The 14,154-nt window shown below is 47.1% G+C and overlaps 1 protein-coding gene across 6 annotated transcripts in view; it reads left to right on the forward strand.

Annotated features, from left to right (window-relative positions):
- Positions 1-14,154, forward strand: part of slc5a1 (solute carrier family 5 member 1) — a 159,337-nt gene that overhangs the window by 86,943 nt on the left and 58,240 nt on the right. For 4 of the 6 annotated variants that reach the window (XM_072245054.1, XM_072245062.1, XM_072245046.1 and 1 more), the window contains exons 3-4: positions 5,487-5,591; positions 12,744-13,009. In XM_072245054.1, coding sequence (XP_072101155.1) covers positions 5,487-5,591; positions 12,744-13,009 — 371 coding nt within the window. Of the gene's footprint in view, positions 1-5,486; positions 5,592-12,743; positions 13,010-14,154 lie in introns of those variants that run through there. The other 2 variants (XM_072245072.1, XM_072245082.1) reach the window with 2 other exon arrangements.

Consider the following 14,154-nt stretch of genomic DNA (forward strand, 5'->3'; position numbering starts at 1 on the left):
AGAAGGGGAGGAGTGGAGATCTGAGATATGGAGTAACAGCCTGTCTTGTGCTGGTGACCTGTAACTCCACTGCCTGCAGCTGGAGCCTCACCATGATGTGTGCTCGCTGGGTTGGAGCTCAGAAACAAGCTCTTCAGCCCAACATCAGCATCAATCACTCAGCCGTGCAGCTGGCCCTCATAACTCAAGATGTGCAGTGCTCATACATCCACATGAGCCCATAGAACTTCATATGTATTCCAGATGTGTGGCACTTACATCTCCAGATGTGGTCCAGGTGTGGTACACTCGGCTGCTACCTTGAAGCCCTCACTCACACCTCCAGCTGTTGGGTGTTCCCAAATAGCTGCAGCTGTGCACCGCTGCCGTTCCTCCCAGCAGTACAACTGCTGCCCCCAATGTGAGGGGGCTGCCCATTCCCCACATGTAACCAGGAGCTGGATGTTCAATGCAGTGTGGTGCATTGGACAACGATTTAAACCCACTGACTCCACACATACAGGTCAGGATGGTCTAGGACTCGGAGGGGAACCTATAAGTGGTGGTGTCCCTGACAGCTGCTGCCCTCCTCTCTCTGGATTGGGCAGGAGCTGTCACACTAGGCTGGGCATGTAACTGTGGTGCCCACTGTGTACTGGTGGTGGAGGGAGGAAGTGGCCGGGGCTGCTGTGTCCCATGTATCAGGTTATGTGGAGAGATCGGATTCAGGGAGAGTCCTTCAAGTTCAAAGAGCACATCAGGGAAAGCTGCATGAGGTAAAGATGCTCTAACCTGAGGGCGGAGATTTAAGGTGGCTGGCTAATAAAGTAGGGAGCTTTAGTGGTCTCGGTGACCTTTATTTTTTACGCCGTGTGGACGTACCGGTGCCCATCTCTCAATGGGGGCCACTGCCCGACGCGCTGATGAGGCAGGTTCAGTAGCCAGCACTGAAAGTGAAGGAGGAAGTATAAGAATGAGCTGGGGAGTGCAGCTTCCCCTCCTGGAACGTGCTGTTTCGTGCCTCTCTGACAATAGTGGCTCTGAAAGCAAGTGAGTGAAGGAGGGGCTGGGATCTGTGCTTTGTTCTCCAGTGTGGTGGATTTAGTTGCTAGGGACATAATGACTCATTTATACCTGAAGCTTATCCAGGGAAACTGATACACTTATTATGCAGCCTGTCTAATATGATTCACATTACTTCCATTCAGACCAGAACAAATATCACTTTTATTTCTCTCATGGGAACAGGGGGTGGATATTCACTTGCCCGCCCCTCCACCACAAATTGTCGAACAAAGCAACTTGATCTTTGATCATCTGAATGCATTTACCCATAGTCCCTCAGTGATAGTCCATCAGCCTATTCTCTGTTGCTTGGGAAAGTCTGGACTAGATGGCAGCTCGGTGATAGAGCTGCTGTCTCATAGCGCTGGGGTGACAGGGTCAATCCTGACCTTGGGTGGTATCTGTGTTGGAGTTTGCATGTTCTACCGGGTTATGGGAATAGGGCAGGAACTGGATACTGATAGTGGATGATCAGCCATGATCACAGTGAATGGCGGTGGTGGCCCGAAGGGCCGAATGGCCTACTCCTGCACCTATTGTCTATTGTCTATTGTCTACATGTGACCATGTGGGTTTCCTCCAGGTGCTCTGGTTTCCTCCCTCATCCCAGAGGCGTCTGGTTGCTGGGTTACCAGGTCAGAGTCATTTGGTCCTTGTATATGGGTGAGGGATAGAAGAAGCAAACAGGGGTGCTGTGCCTGTGAGAGCTACAAGGAGTCACAGGCAATTGGGAAATCTGTTAGAAAGGGAACGGCACAGGAGATTGGTCTGGTGGAAGCCAGCATCGTCAGTCATGAAGGGCTGACTGTCCTGTGCCGTAATAAGAAAGCCAGGTTTTTCTTCTTCTTCACCGTCTGTCAGTGGTGGTGGGGCGGGGGGACCCTCCTGATGTATCTGGGGTAGCCCTGTGAGGAATAGAGGTACTCTGTGCACACTCTGTTAAATCCCTTGGTGGGATGGTGGACGTGAAGGACAATCCCAGTGGATAGTGGAATCAGGGCCTGGCACTGTCTCCTTCTCCCAGCTCGCAATTTTACAAAGGAATACAAACCATTGGTGGATTTACTTGCTTGTTTGCTATGAGACGGAGGGTTGTGGGGGTCCCGCGATTGGTTTGGCCTGTCAGAGTAGCCCGGGTGAGTAACTGGGTTGCATCTTGCAGATGGTACACAATGCCATCACTGTACCCTGGTGGTGGAGGAAGGGAGTGGGTAGGGAAATGTGTAGATTGCCCATCCATGGGTTCCTGTGTCCCAGAGGCTAGAGATTCTTGAAGTAGCAGAGGTTCCTTTGTGATCCAAAGGAAAATCAGGGCAAGCTACTGAGACAAAAGGATTGTTACTTGAGGGCAGAGATTTCAAGGAGTCAGCTAATAAACGGGGGGAGCCAAAAGGCAACTTTCATTGTGATTGACATTGAGGGGGTCAGGTATAGACCTGGAGATGGGAAAAGTTTGGATGGAATCAGCAATCTTCTTATCTCCGTCCCTCTCACTTGATCTTCTGCGTTTGGTTAAAAGTAGAGCATAATCATTAATCAGTAGCTACTAATATTTTACAAACAGTATTAAACCAATAAATACATAAATAAAATTAGGTTCAAGGTGTGGTAAGGCCCTGTATCTGCTACTGAGCCGAACTTTCAATTAACTGGGCAAAGGTCAAGTGTAAACTCTGAGATTTGAAGTCTATGCAAATGAAACACTGCAGTGAGAGCCAGTGAAAAATTTGACCTCCCTCCTGCCCACACACTCCTCCACATACCCCCCAGTTCCAAGGAGGTCCCCTGGCCCGAAACATTAATGGATTTCTCCTCCCACTGATGCTGCTGACTGGTTCAGTTCTTCTAGTACCTCTGTTCTCATGAGTCAGTGGTGCAACATGTGGGGCTGTCTGATTCCAGGGAGACTGCGGTTGAATTCCTAGAGTGACGAAATGGCCCAGATCCATTTCCAGCACTATAAGACATGGGGGCTGATGGAGAGATTTTGATTCCCATCCGAGAGACTAGCTTCTCCAACATCAAGGACATCTTCAAGAAGGTGACATCATCAGTCAGGGGCTTCATCACTCCCTTCTCATTACTACCTTCGGGAAGGAGGTACAGGAGTTTGAAGACACATACTCAATGTTTTAGGAACAGCTATTTCCCATCCACCATCAGATTCCTGAATGGTCCATGAACACTAGCTTTCAATTCCTCTTTTGCACTATTTATTTTGGAACTCACAGTAATTTTTATATATTTCACTGTACTGCTGCCACTAAGCAACAAATTTCACTGATGGCTCACCCACACCCACATTATATCCCTTTAGAGGCAGGAAGGCTTGGGGCCTCATTTCTGGCTATCTGCATAGTCTGGGCAAAGAGCAAACGGGCGCTGGCTACCCGTTAACTTCACCCAGTGAATCAGTGACCAGGCTTTGTACTGTGAAATGCATCCCACCGTCCTTTGTGCAAACATCTGATTGGATCTCAGAGTCAGTATCTTTCGTCTGATTGGATCTCAGGGTCAGTATCTTTTGTCTGATTGGATCTCAGTGTCTTTCATCTGATTGGATCTCAGGGTCAGTATCTTTCGTCTGATTGGATGTCAGGGTCAGTATCTTTCACTATAGCACTCTCTAGTGCAACTGGCGGAGAGTGAACACTCTAGTAAAGCACCAGCTCTCTCATCTCGCTTGACTCTGGCACAAATGATGAGTCACTTAAAACCAGACAACAGGCAATAAACAGGCAATCAATGTCCAACTGCGATAAGAAGCCACGCAGTGAGGAAGTGGGAGATATAAACCTTAGCAGCTCAATAGACTGACGTCAACCCTTTTTCTCCATTTATGGATTCTTTCTGCATCATGTTTGTCTACAGAGTTCTCTGTATGTTGCAGTGACATCTGGGAGTGTAATGTAACATACTAGCATTAGGGAGGGGGCACAGGAGCCTGAAGACAGCTTCTTTCCCTCCTCCATCAGATTTCTGAATGGACTATATTGGCCCCTGCAGAGTGGTGTTGGCACCTTCAACACAACCCAGCACAATCCAGCACAGTCCAGCACAACCCAGCACAGTCCAGCACAATCCTGCACAGTCCAGCACAACCCATACAGTCCAGCACCACCCAGCACAATCCAGCAAAGTCCAGCACAGTCCAGCACAATCCAGCACTATCCAGCGCAATCTAGCACAATCCCTGCTGATTTGATCTGACACAAAGTGGTGCATTTCACTGTATATTTTGATGTACATGTGACAAGTAAAGCTAGCAAAGTTAATTTCACTTCACTTTCTTACCTGTACAGTGGTGTCAACGACCAATGCAGTTTTAACCCATCGATGGCCACTGCACTTAACCTGTGCCAACATATTCTCACCCCTGTATGTAGCCAGGACAGAAATGGATCTACCAAGCTCCTAGATGGCACTCTGACACGTGGCTGCAGTTAACTCCTCAGTTCTTGTCACCTCATTATACACTAGAAGGATGTGGAAGCGTTAGAGAGGGTGCAGAGGAGGTTTACCAGGTGCTGCCTGGATTAGAGAGCATGTCTTAAGAGGATAGACTGAGTGAGCTAGGGCTTTTCTCTCTGGAGTGAAGGAGGATGAGAGGTGAAATGATAGAGGCATACAAGATAATAAGGGACATACATCGAGCGGACAGCCACAGACTTTTTCCCCAGGGTGGAAATGGCCAGTACGAGGGGGCATGATTTTAAGGTGATTGGAGGAAAGTATAGGAGGGATTTTATTTTACACAGGGAGAGTGGAACATGGTGCCAGGGTGGGTGGTAGAGGACTTTTAATAAACTCTTAGACAGGCACGTGGAAGATAGAGAAATGGAGGGCTATGTAGGAGGGAAAAGTTAAATTGAAATTAAAGCTTAAAAAGTCAACAAAACGTTGTGGGAGGAAGGTCCTGTACTGTGCTTTAATATTCTATGCTCTATATTCTAGAACTTTTGGTCAGTGAGGCTTAAGAGGGGAGCTGGCAGGAATGGATGGCTGTATTTACAAGCAGGAGATGGACATGCAAGGTTTAGTTTCACTGGATAATAAGAGGCTTATGGAGTTTTATAACTTTAAGAGCAGTGTAGATAGGATAGGAAGTTCATGTCACAGGTTTCAGGTGAGAGGGGAGAAATTTAAAGATTATGGGGTAGCTTTTTCACACACACAGGGTGGTGGTTATCTAGAATGAGCTGCCAAAGGAGATGCTTAAAGATGTTCGGGCAGGCACTCAGACAGGAAGGGTGTGGAGGGATACAGGACTAGTGTGGCCAAGTGGGATTGGTGTGGATTGGCTTCATGGTCAGCACAGAGCAGCAGTGCTGAAGGACCTCTTTCTGAACCATACAGCTCTCTGACTCTGATACAGCTGTGGGCATTGAGTGATGAAGGTCGCTTCTGACACTGTGTCTGACTGTATTTTGTTTCTCCCTCAGATCGGGGCCTCTCTGTTCGCCAGCAACGTCGGCAGTGGGCACTTCGTGGGCCTGGCCGGGAACGGCGCAGCAGGCGGAATAGCGACCGGAGGGTTTGAATGGAATGTAAGCTTCCTCTGCTAAACACTGTCATGGACAAACTGCACGTGCTGCTGCTTGGGGAAAACAGACAGCGCTGCTCAGCTGGTCATCTCCAAAGATCAGTTGGCCACTGAGTTATTACTGCTCGAAACCAAGCCTATTGGGTTAATTACTTTTCACAGGAACATCAGTAACATGGTGGTGGGGGTGGTCATTCAAACTCTTGAACCTACTCCACCGTGGGGTAAGCACACATTGACCCCTCCATCCCTAGTATCAGCCTGCTGAGCATTCAGGGATGAGTCCAAGCAGACCGATAGAATGGTCCCAGTGCACAAAGGAGTCTGTAGAAGGACTTAGACAGATGAGGAAAATGGGCAAAGTGCTAAATAGGACATAATGTGAAGAAGTGTCTGGTCATTGCCTTTGGTAGAAGGAATAAAAACATAGATTATTTTCTAAGTGGGAGAAAATTCAAAACTCAGAGGTGCAGAGGGATTTAAGAGTCCTAGTGCGTGATTCCCTAAAGGTTAACTTGTTGGTTGAGCGGATAGCAAGGAAGGCAAGTATGATGTTAGCATTCATTTTGAGAGGACGAGAACATAAAAGCAAGGATGCAATGCTGAGGCTTTACAAGGAATTGGTCAGACATTGGAGTATTGTGAGCAGATTTGAGCCCGTTATCTGAGAAAAGGTCTGGTGGCATTGGAAAGTCCAGAGGAGGTTCACGAGAATGACCCCAAGAATGAAAACGATATGAGGAGTGTTTGATGGCTTTATCGTGTACTCGCTCAAGTTTAGAAGAATGGGGTGAGTTGGGGGTTTATCTTCCTGAAGCCTATCAGATATTGAAAGGCTTAGACTGGGTGGATGTAGACAGATGTGGACAGGATGATGGGGGAGCCTATGGTGGGGGAGTCTAGCACCAGAGGGCACAGCCTCAGAGTACAAGGACATCCTTTTAGATCAGAGATGAGGAGGAATTTCTTTAGCCAAGCCGGGGTGGGGGGGGGGGGGGGGGTGAATCTGTAGAATTTATTGCCATGGGCAGCTGTAGAGGGCAAGTCATTTAAAGCAGAGGTTACTTTATACTTTATTGTCGCCAAACAATTGATACTAGAACGTACAATCATCACAGCGATATTTGATTCTGCGCTTCACACTCCCTGGATTACAAATATTAAATATTAAAGATATTAAAAATAGTTAAAATTAGCAAATATTAAAAATTTAAATTATAAATCATAAATAGAAAATAGAAAAATGGGAAGTGAGGTAGTGCAAAGAAAAAACTGAGAGGCAGATCCGGATATTTGGAGGGTACGGCCCAGATCCGGGTCAGGAGCCGTTCAGCAGTCTTATCACAGTTGGAAAGAAGCTGTTCCCAAATCTGGCCGTACGAGTCTTCAAGCTCCTGAGCCTTCTCCCAGAGGGAAGAGGGACGAAAAGTCTGTTGGCTGGGTGGGTCGTCTCCTTGATTATCCTGGCAGCACTGCTCCGACAGCGTGTGGTGTAAAGTGAGTCCACGGACGGAAGATTGGTTTGTGTGATGTGCTGCGCCGTGCTCACGATCTTCTGCAGCTTCTTTCGGTCTTGGACAGGACAACTTCCATACTAGGTTGTGATGCACCCTAGAAGAATGCTTCCTACAGTGCATCTATAAAAATTAGTGAGGGTTTTAGGGGAAAGGCCAAATTTCTTTAGTTTTCTCAGGAAGTAAAGGTGCTGGTGGGCCTTCTTGGCAGTGAACTCAGCTTGGTTGGACCAAGTCAGGTCATTTGTGATATTGACCCCGAGGAACTTAAAGCTTTCGACCTGTTCCACTTGTGCACCACCGATGTAAATTGGCTCGTGCGGTCCACTACTCCTTCTGAAGTCAACAACCAATTCTTTCGTCTTGCTGACATTGAGGGATAGGTTATTGTCTTCGCACCATGCCACCAGGTTCTTAATTTCCTCTCTGTACTCAAACTCATCATTACCCGAGATACGGCCTACAATTGTTGTGTCATCAGCAAACTTATAGATTGAGTTTGATGGAAACTTGGCTACACAATCATGGGTGTACAGTGAGTACAGCAGGGGGCTGAGTACACAGCCTTGTGGGGCACTGGTGCTCAGAGTGATTGTACAGGAGAGCTTGTCCCCTATTTTTACAGCCTGGGTCCTGTCTGTGAGGAAGTTGAAGATCCAGCTGCAGATCTGAGTGCTAAGGCCCAGGTTCCGGAGCTTAGGAATCAGTTTATTTGGAACAATGGCATTAAAGGCAGAGCTGTAGTCAATGAAAAGGAGCCTTACATATGTGTCTTTATTCTCCAGGTGTTCTAAGGAGGAATGTAGGGCCAGAGAGATGGCATCTGCCATTGACCTGTTGCTCCTGTAGGCGAATTGCAAAGCGTTGAGGTTGACCGGCAGGCTGTGGTTGATGTGTGCCATAACCAATCTCTCGAAGCACTTCATAGCAATTGATATCAGAGCCACAGGTCGATAGTCATTCAGGCATGGCACCTTGCTCTTCTTCGGCACTGGGATTATTGTTGCCTTCTTAAAACACGAGGGGATCTTAGACTGAAGCAAGGGGCAGTGAAGATGTCAGCAAACACTCCAGCTAGCCCGCTTGCACAGGCCCGGAGAACCCGTCCCGAGACGCCATCTGGGCCCATCGCCTTCCTTGGATCTATCTTCAGGAAGGCCCTTCTAACGTCCTCCTCATTGACGATGAATCTGGGTGCCACCAGGTTCGGTTCATCCGGAGGGAGCAGGACGCTCCCCTTCTGTTCGAATCTTGCGTAGAATACGTTAAGTTTGTCAGGAAGAGAAGCGCCACAGTTATTGATATTCCCAGCCTTTTCTTTGCGCCCAGTGATCTCATTTAGACCCTGCTATAGTCTACTGGCATCCCTTTGGTTAGCCTGGGCTTCCAACTTGGCTCGATATTGCCTCTTGGCACTCTTAATGGCTTTCCGGAGTTCACGCCTGGAATCTGTGTAGCGACTGGTATCCCCGGACCTAAAAGCCACAGCTCTAGCCTTTAAAAGGGACTTGACCTCATAATTCATCCAAGGTTTTCAGTTAGGGAATACCCGGATTGTCTTGTGAGACATACAGTCCTCTATGCATTTGCAAATAAAGTCCGTGACAGCTGAGGCATACTCATCAAGGTTAGCTGCCGAGTCCTTGCATACTAACCAGTCCACCGATTCAAAGCAGTCATGGAGGACCTCATCCGTTTCCTCCGTCCAACGCGACAGTACTTTTGACACCGTGACCTCCCGCTTCAGTTTCTGTTTGTAAGCCGGGAGGAGTACGGCCTGATGGTCCAATTTTCCGAAGTGAGGTTGTGGGACGGAACGGTAGGCATCCTTGACTGCTGTGTAGCAGTGGTCAAGTATATTCGGGCCTCTAGTGGGGCAGGAGACATGTTAGTATAACTTTGGCAGTGCCTTTCTGAGTTTGGCCTGGTTAAAGTCCCTGGCTGTAATGAGCAAAGCCTCCAGATACCTGGCCTCAATTTCACTGATGTTGGCATACAGTATGTTCAGAGCACATTCCACGTCCACCCGGGGTGGGGGGGTGGGGGGGGAGGAATGTAGACCGCTGTCAGTATGACCGAGTTGAATTCCCGTGGTAGATAGTAGGGACGACACTTCACCGACAGGTGTTCCAGGTCCGGGCTGCAGAAGCTTGTCAGTGCCACTGTGTCTGAGCACCACCCAGTGTTGATCAGTAGGCAGACACCACCTCCCCTCATCTTGCCTGAAGACGCCGTGCAGTCTATCCAATAGATCGAAAATCCCTCTGGTCGGATGGAACAGTCAGGGGTGGCAGGGGAGAGCCAGGTCTCGGTGAAACAGAATACACAGCAGTTGTGCATCTCCCTGCAGTAGGTGAGTCTCCCTTTAAGATCATCCACCTAGTTCTCTATGGCTTGCACATGAGCTAGTAGGATGGTGGGCATAGGGACCCCGAAGCTCCTCAGCTTCAATCTGACCAGCAGCCCAGCTCTTTTTCCACGCTTTCTCGGTAAGTAGTGCATCTTTCCAGGTCTCCATCGATGCAGTGTGTTGTTGTCAACTCTTTGATGTTGGCAGGTCACATCATCACAAACAGGTTCATGATCAGTAAGGACATCGGGGAGAAGGCAGGAGAATGTTAAAGGGGATAATAAAGCAGCCTTGGTAGAATGGCAGAACACTTGATGGGACAAATCATGTAAGTTTACTCCATTGTCTTATATAGAAAGTCATGGCTAGTCTTATCAGTATTCCAGCCTGGAGCTTCCACCCCTAAACCCCTTCCTGCACCCCCACTGACTAACTGCCTGTTCATGCCAGTGTTGAATGTACAGAGCACTCCACCTTCACACCTCAATGGGTAGAGAGTTCCAGAGGTTCACAGTGTGGAGCTGCCATCTCACAGCTCCAGAGACCCAGCCTCAGGCCTCAGTCCTCAGCCTCAGCCTGTAGTAAAGAAGTCAAATGCAATTTTGCCATTCATTTCAAGGGGACTGGAATATAAATAAAAGGATGTAATGCTGAGGCTTGAGAAGCCATTGGTCAGACCACGTGGTGTACTGTGAGCAGTTTTGGGCCTCTTATCTAAGAAGGGCGGTAGTGAGGAAATATACACGTCTGCCAAAGGAAGTGTTAGGTTTTCCTTCCCTCTGCTAGCCTGCAAGTCACCCTTGGGCTGGGTATAGAACCTGCTTAGACCCCAGTCAGGGTCAAGTGAAGCCATGGGAGCAGGTGTGGATGGTTGTATGAGCATCTGGTGGATATCACAAGTCCTGGTATGTGACCGCTGATGCCAGGCAGACAATTTCTGAAGAAGTCACCTGTCTTGTAAAGACACTGCCTGGAAGAAGGCAATGGCAAACCAGTTCTGTAGAAAAACATGCCAAGAACAATGATGGTCATGAGACCACGGTCGTCTACATTATATGTCATGGTACATAATGATGATGATCTAAGGAAGGATTTGCTGGCATTGAAGAGGGTCCAGAAGGAGCTCAGTAGAATGATCCCTGGAAAGAAGGGGTTCAGGTATGAAGTGCATTTTGATGGTTCTTGACCTGTACTTGTTGCAGTTTGGAAGAATGAGGAAGAATCTTATTGAAACCGGTTGAATATTGAAATGCCTAGAAAGAGCAGATATGGAGAAGCAGAAGGATGTGGGTGAGAGGAAAAATAAATCAGCCTTGTTGGAATGGATGTGCAGACTCGATAGATCATCCTTTGGGATTTTAAATACCTCCATAATTTCTCCTCCAAACTCTGCGCTTCCAAGGTAGGCAGCTCCAGAATCTCCAATCTGTCCTGAATGGCAGTGCATCATCTCCTGAAATAGTTTGGTAAATCTCTTCCACACCCTGAATCAGCTCTGGCTGACCTGGTGCCTTGTGAAGGTTTGTCAGGGCCTTCATGCTCTGGTACACCCTACCTCTGTCTACACAGCTCATGATGCCGTGTGCTTTTCTAACCACTTTCTCAATCCATCCCACTACCTTCTACAAACCCTGCTCAGATAGCTCCAGATTTTGTTCTGAACATACAACATAGGATACTACAGCACAGTACAGGCCCTTTGCTCCACAATGTCCTGCTGTCCTTTTAACGTTCAATCGAACCTTTCCCTCCTATACAGCCCAACACCCTCCGTTTCTCTTACATTCATATGCCAATCTGCAAGTCTCTTAAACATGCCTAATAAATCAGCCTCTACCACTGCCCCTGGCAGTATGTGTTACAGGCACCCAACACTCTCTGTGTAAAAAAAGACTACCTCTGACATCTCCCTTACCAGATGACACTCATTTACATTGAATCAGAGTAAGTTCTCCCTTAAACTTTCCCCTATTCAACTTAAATGGGTGCTCTCTGGTATTTGCCGTTGCCACCCTTGGAAATATGTGTTGGCCGTCCATTTGGTCTATACCTCTTATCATCTTGTACATCTCTATCAAGTCACCTTTCATCTTCCATCGTACCAGAGAAAAGCCATTGCTGTTATACGATTGTTCCTCTGGCTCACATTCCCTTCCTACAGTCCTCCTACAGAACCGCACCACATCACACTCCCAACAGGAGATCACATCTGCCACCTACCCAGCCACTGTGTTTTTATTTAATAGGTTTCCTTACTTGAATAAGATGAACTGACACAGAAAAGTTTCACCAGGTTGATGCTGGAAATGAGAGGTGGGGCTGAGGGGGGTAGGGGAAGTCAGCAGCCTCTGAGGAGAGATTGAGGTGCGGAGGACCATACTCACTGCAATTCAGAAGAATGAGAGGGAAGTTTATAGAAACATATAAAATTATGGAAGGGATAGATAGAGGCAGGAAAGTTATTTCCACTAGGGGACTGGGGGAGATCACCTCAAGTTTCAGAGGAATAGATTTAGGATGGGGATGAGGAGAAACTGCTTTTCCCAGAAAGTAGTGAATCTGTGGAATTCTCTGCCTGGGGGAGCAGTGGAGGCTACCTCATTACTTTCTGTAAAAGGACCCTGATGGGAGTTATTTATAGGCCTCCAAACAGCTGCCGGGATGTGGACTACAAATTACAACTGGAAATAGAAAAGGCTTGTCAGAAGGGCAGTGTTATGATAATTGTGGGGGATTTTAACATGCGAGTAGATTGGGAAAATCAGGTCAGCACTGGATCTCAAGAGAGAGAATTTGTAGGATGTCTGCGAGATGGCTTTTTAGAACAGCTTGTTGAGCCCACTAGGGGATCGGCTGTACTGGATTGGGTATTGTGTAATGAGCCGGAGGTGATTAGAGAGATTAAGGTGAAGGAACCCTTAGGAGACAGTGATCATAACATGATTGAAGTTGCTGGTGAACGCAGCAGGCCAGGCAGCATCTCTAGGAAGAGGTGCAGTCGATGTTTCAGGCCGAGACCCTTCGTCAGGACTAACTGATGGAAGAGTGAGTAAGGAATTTGAAAGTTGGAGGGGGAAGGGGAGATCCAAAATGATAGGAGAAGACAGGAGGGGGAGGATGGAGCCAAGAGCTGGACAGGTGATAGGCAAAAGGGGATACGAGAGGATCATGGGACAGGAGAATGTGTGTTACTTGAATTTCCAGCATCTGCAGAATTCCTGTCGATAACATGATTGAGTTCACTGTGAAATTAGAAAAAGAGAAGCTGAAATCTGATGTGTTGGTATTTCAGTGGAGTAAAGGAAATTACAGTGGCATGAGAGAGGAACTGGCCAAAGTTGACTGGAAAGGGACACTGGCGGGAAAGACAGCAGAGCAGCAGTGGCTGGAGTTTATGCGAGAAATGAGGAATGTGCAAGACAGGTATATTCCAAAAAAGAAGAAATTTTCGAATGGAAAAAGGATGCAACCATGGTTGACAAGAGAAGTCAAAGCCAAAGTTAAAGCAACGGAGAGGGCATACAAGGAAACAAAAATTAGTGGGAAGACAGATGATTGGTAAGTTTTTAAAACCCTACAAAAGGAAACTAAGAAGGTCATTAAGAGAGAAAAGATTAACTATGAAAGGAAGCTAGCAAATAATATCAAAGAAGATACTAAAAGCTTTTTAAAGTATATAAAGAGTAAAAGACAGGTGAGAGTAGATACAGGACCGATAGGAAATGATGCTGGAGAAATTGTAATGGGAGATAAGGAGATGGCAGAGGAACTGAACGAGTATTTTGCATCAGTCTTCACTGAGGAAGACATCAGCAGTATACCGAACACTCAAGGGTGGCAGGGAAGAGAAGTGTGCGCAGTCACAATTACGACAGAGAAAGTAGTCAGGAAGCTGAATAGGCTAAAGGTAGATAAATCTCCTGGACCAGATGGAATGCACCCTCGTGTTCCGAAGGAAGTAGTTGTGGAGATTGTGGAGGCATTAGCTTTCAAAAGTCAATAGATTCTGGCATGGTTCTGGAGGACTGCAAGATTGCAAATGTCACTCCGCTATTTAAGAAGGGGGCAAGGAAGCAAAAAGGAAATTATAGACCTGTTAGCTTGACATTGGTGGTGGGGAAGTTGTTGGAGTCGATTGTCAAGGATGAGGTTACAGAGTACCTGGAGGCATATGACAAGATAGGCAGAACTCAGCATCCTGCCTGACAAACCTATTACAATTTTTTGAGGAAATTACCAGTAGGCTAGACAAGGGAGATGCAGTGGATGTTGTATATTTGGATTTTCAGAAGGCCTTTAACAAGGTGCCACACATGAGGCTACTTAACAAGAATTATGGGAAAGTTACATACGTGGATAGAGCGTTGGCTGATTCGCAGGTGTTACGTACCCCGTAACTGGGTTGCCAAACCAGCAGAAATCCTTGTTGGAGTCTGGATTACTAGAACTAAAAAAGTTTTATTAAAGAAACAAGCAACACAGTAATCGAAAGGATAATAAATGCAACAGTTCAGCAATGATAAACACACATGTGCACAGAATTAAGATAACAGGATCAATCAAGCTCTATCGTTGTCAAGGGGTAAATGACCAATTTCAAAGTGACGCAAAGTTCAGTCCAATTTAGTTCAGTTCACAGTAATCGTTGCCGTGGTGATGGACAATGTGGGGGGAAGGAGAGAGAGAACAAGAACGAATGATCA

This window comes from Mobula birostris, chromosome 2 (assembly GCF_030028105.1).
Source record: "Mobula birostris isolate sMobBir1 chromosome 2, sMobBir1.hap1, whole genome shotgun sequence".
Lineage (NCBI taxonomy): Eukaryota > Metazoa > Chordata > Chondrichthyes > Myliobatiformes > Myliobatidae > Mobula > Mobula birostris.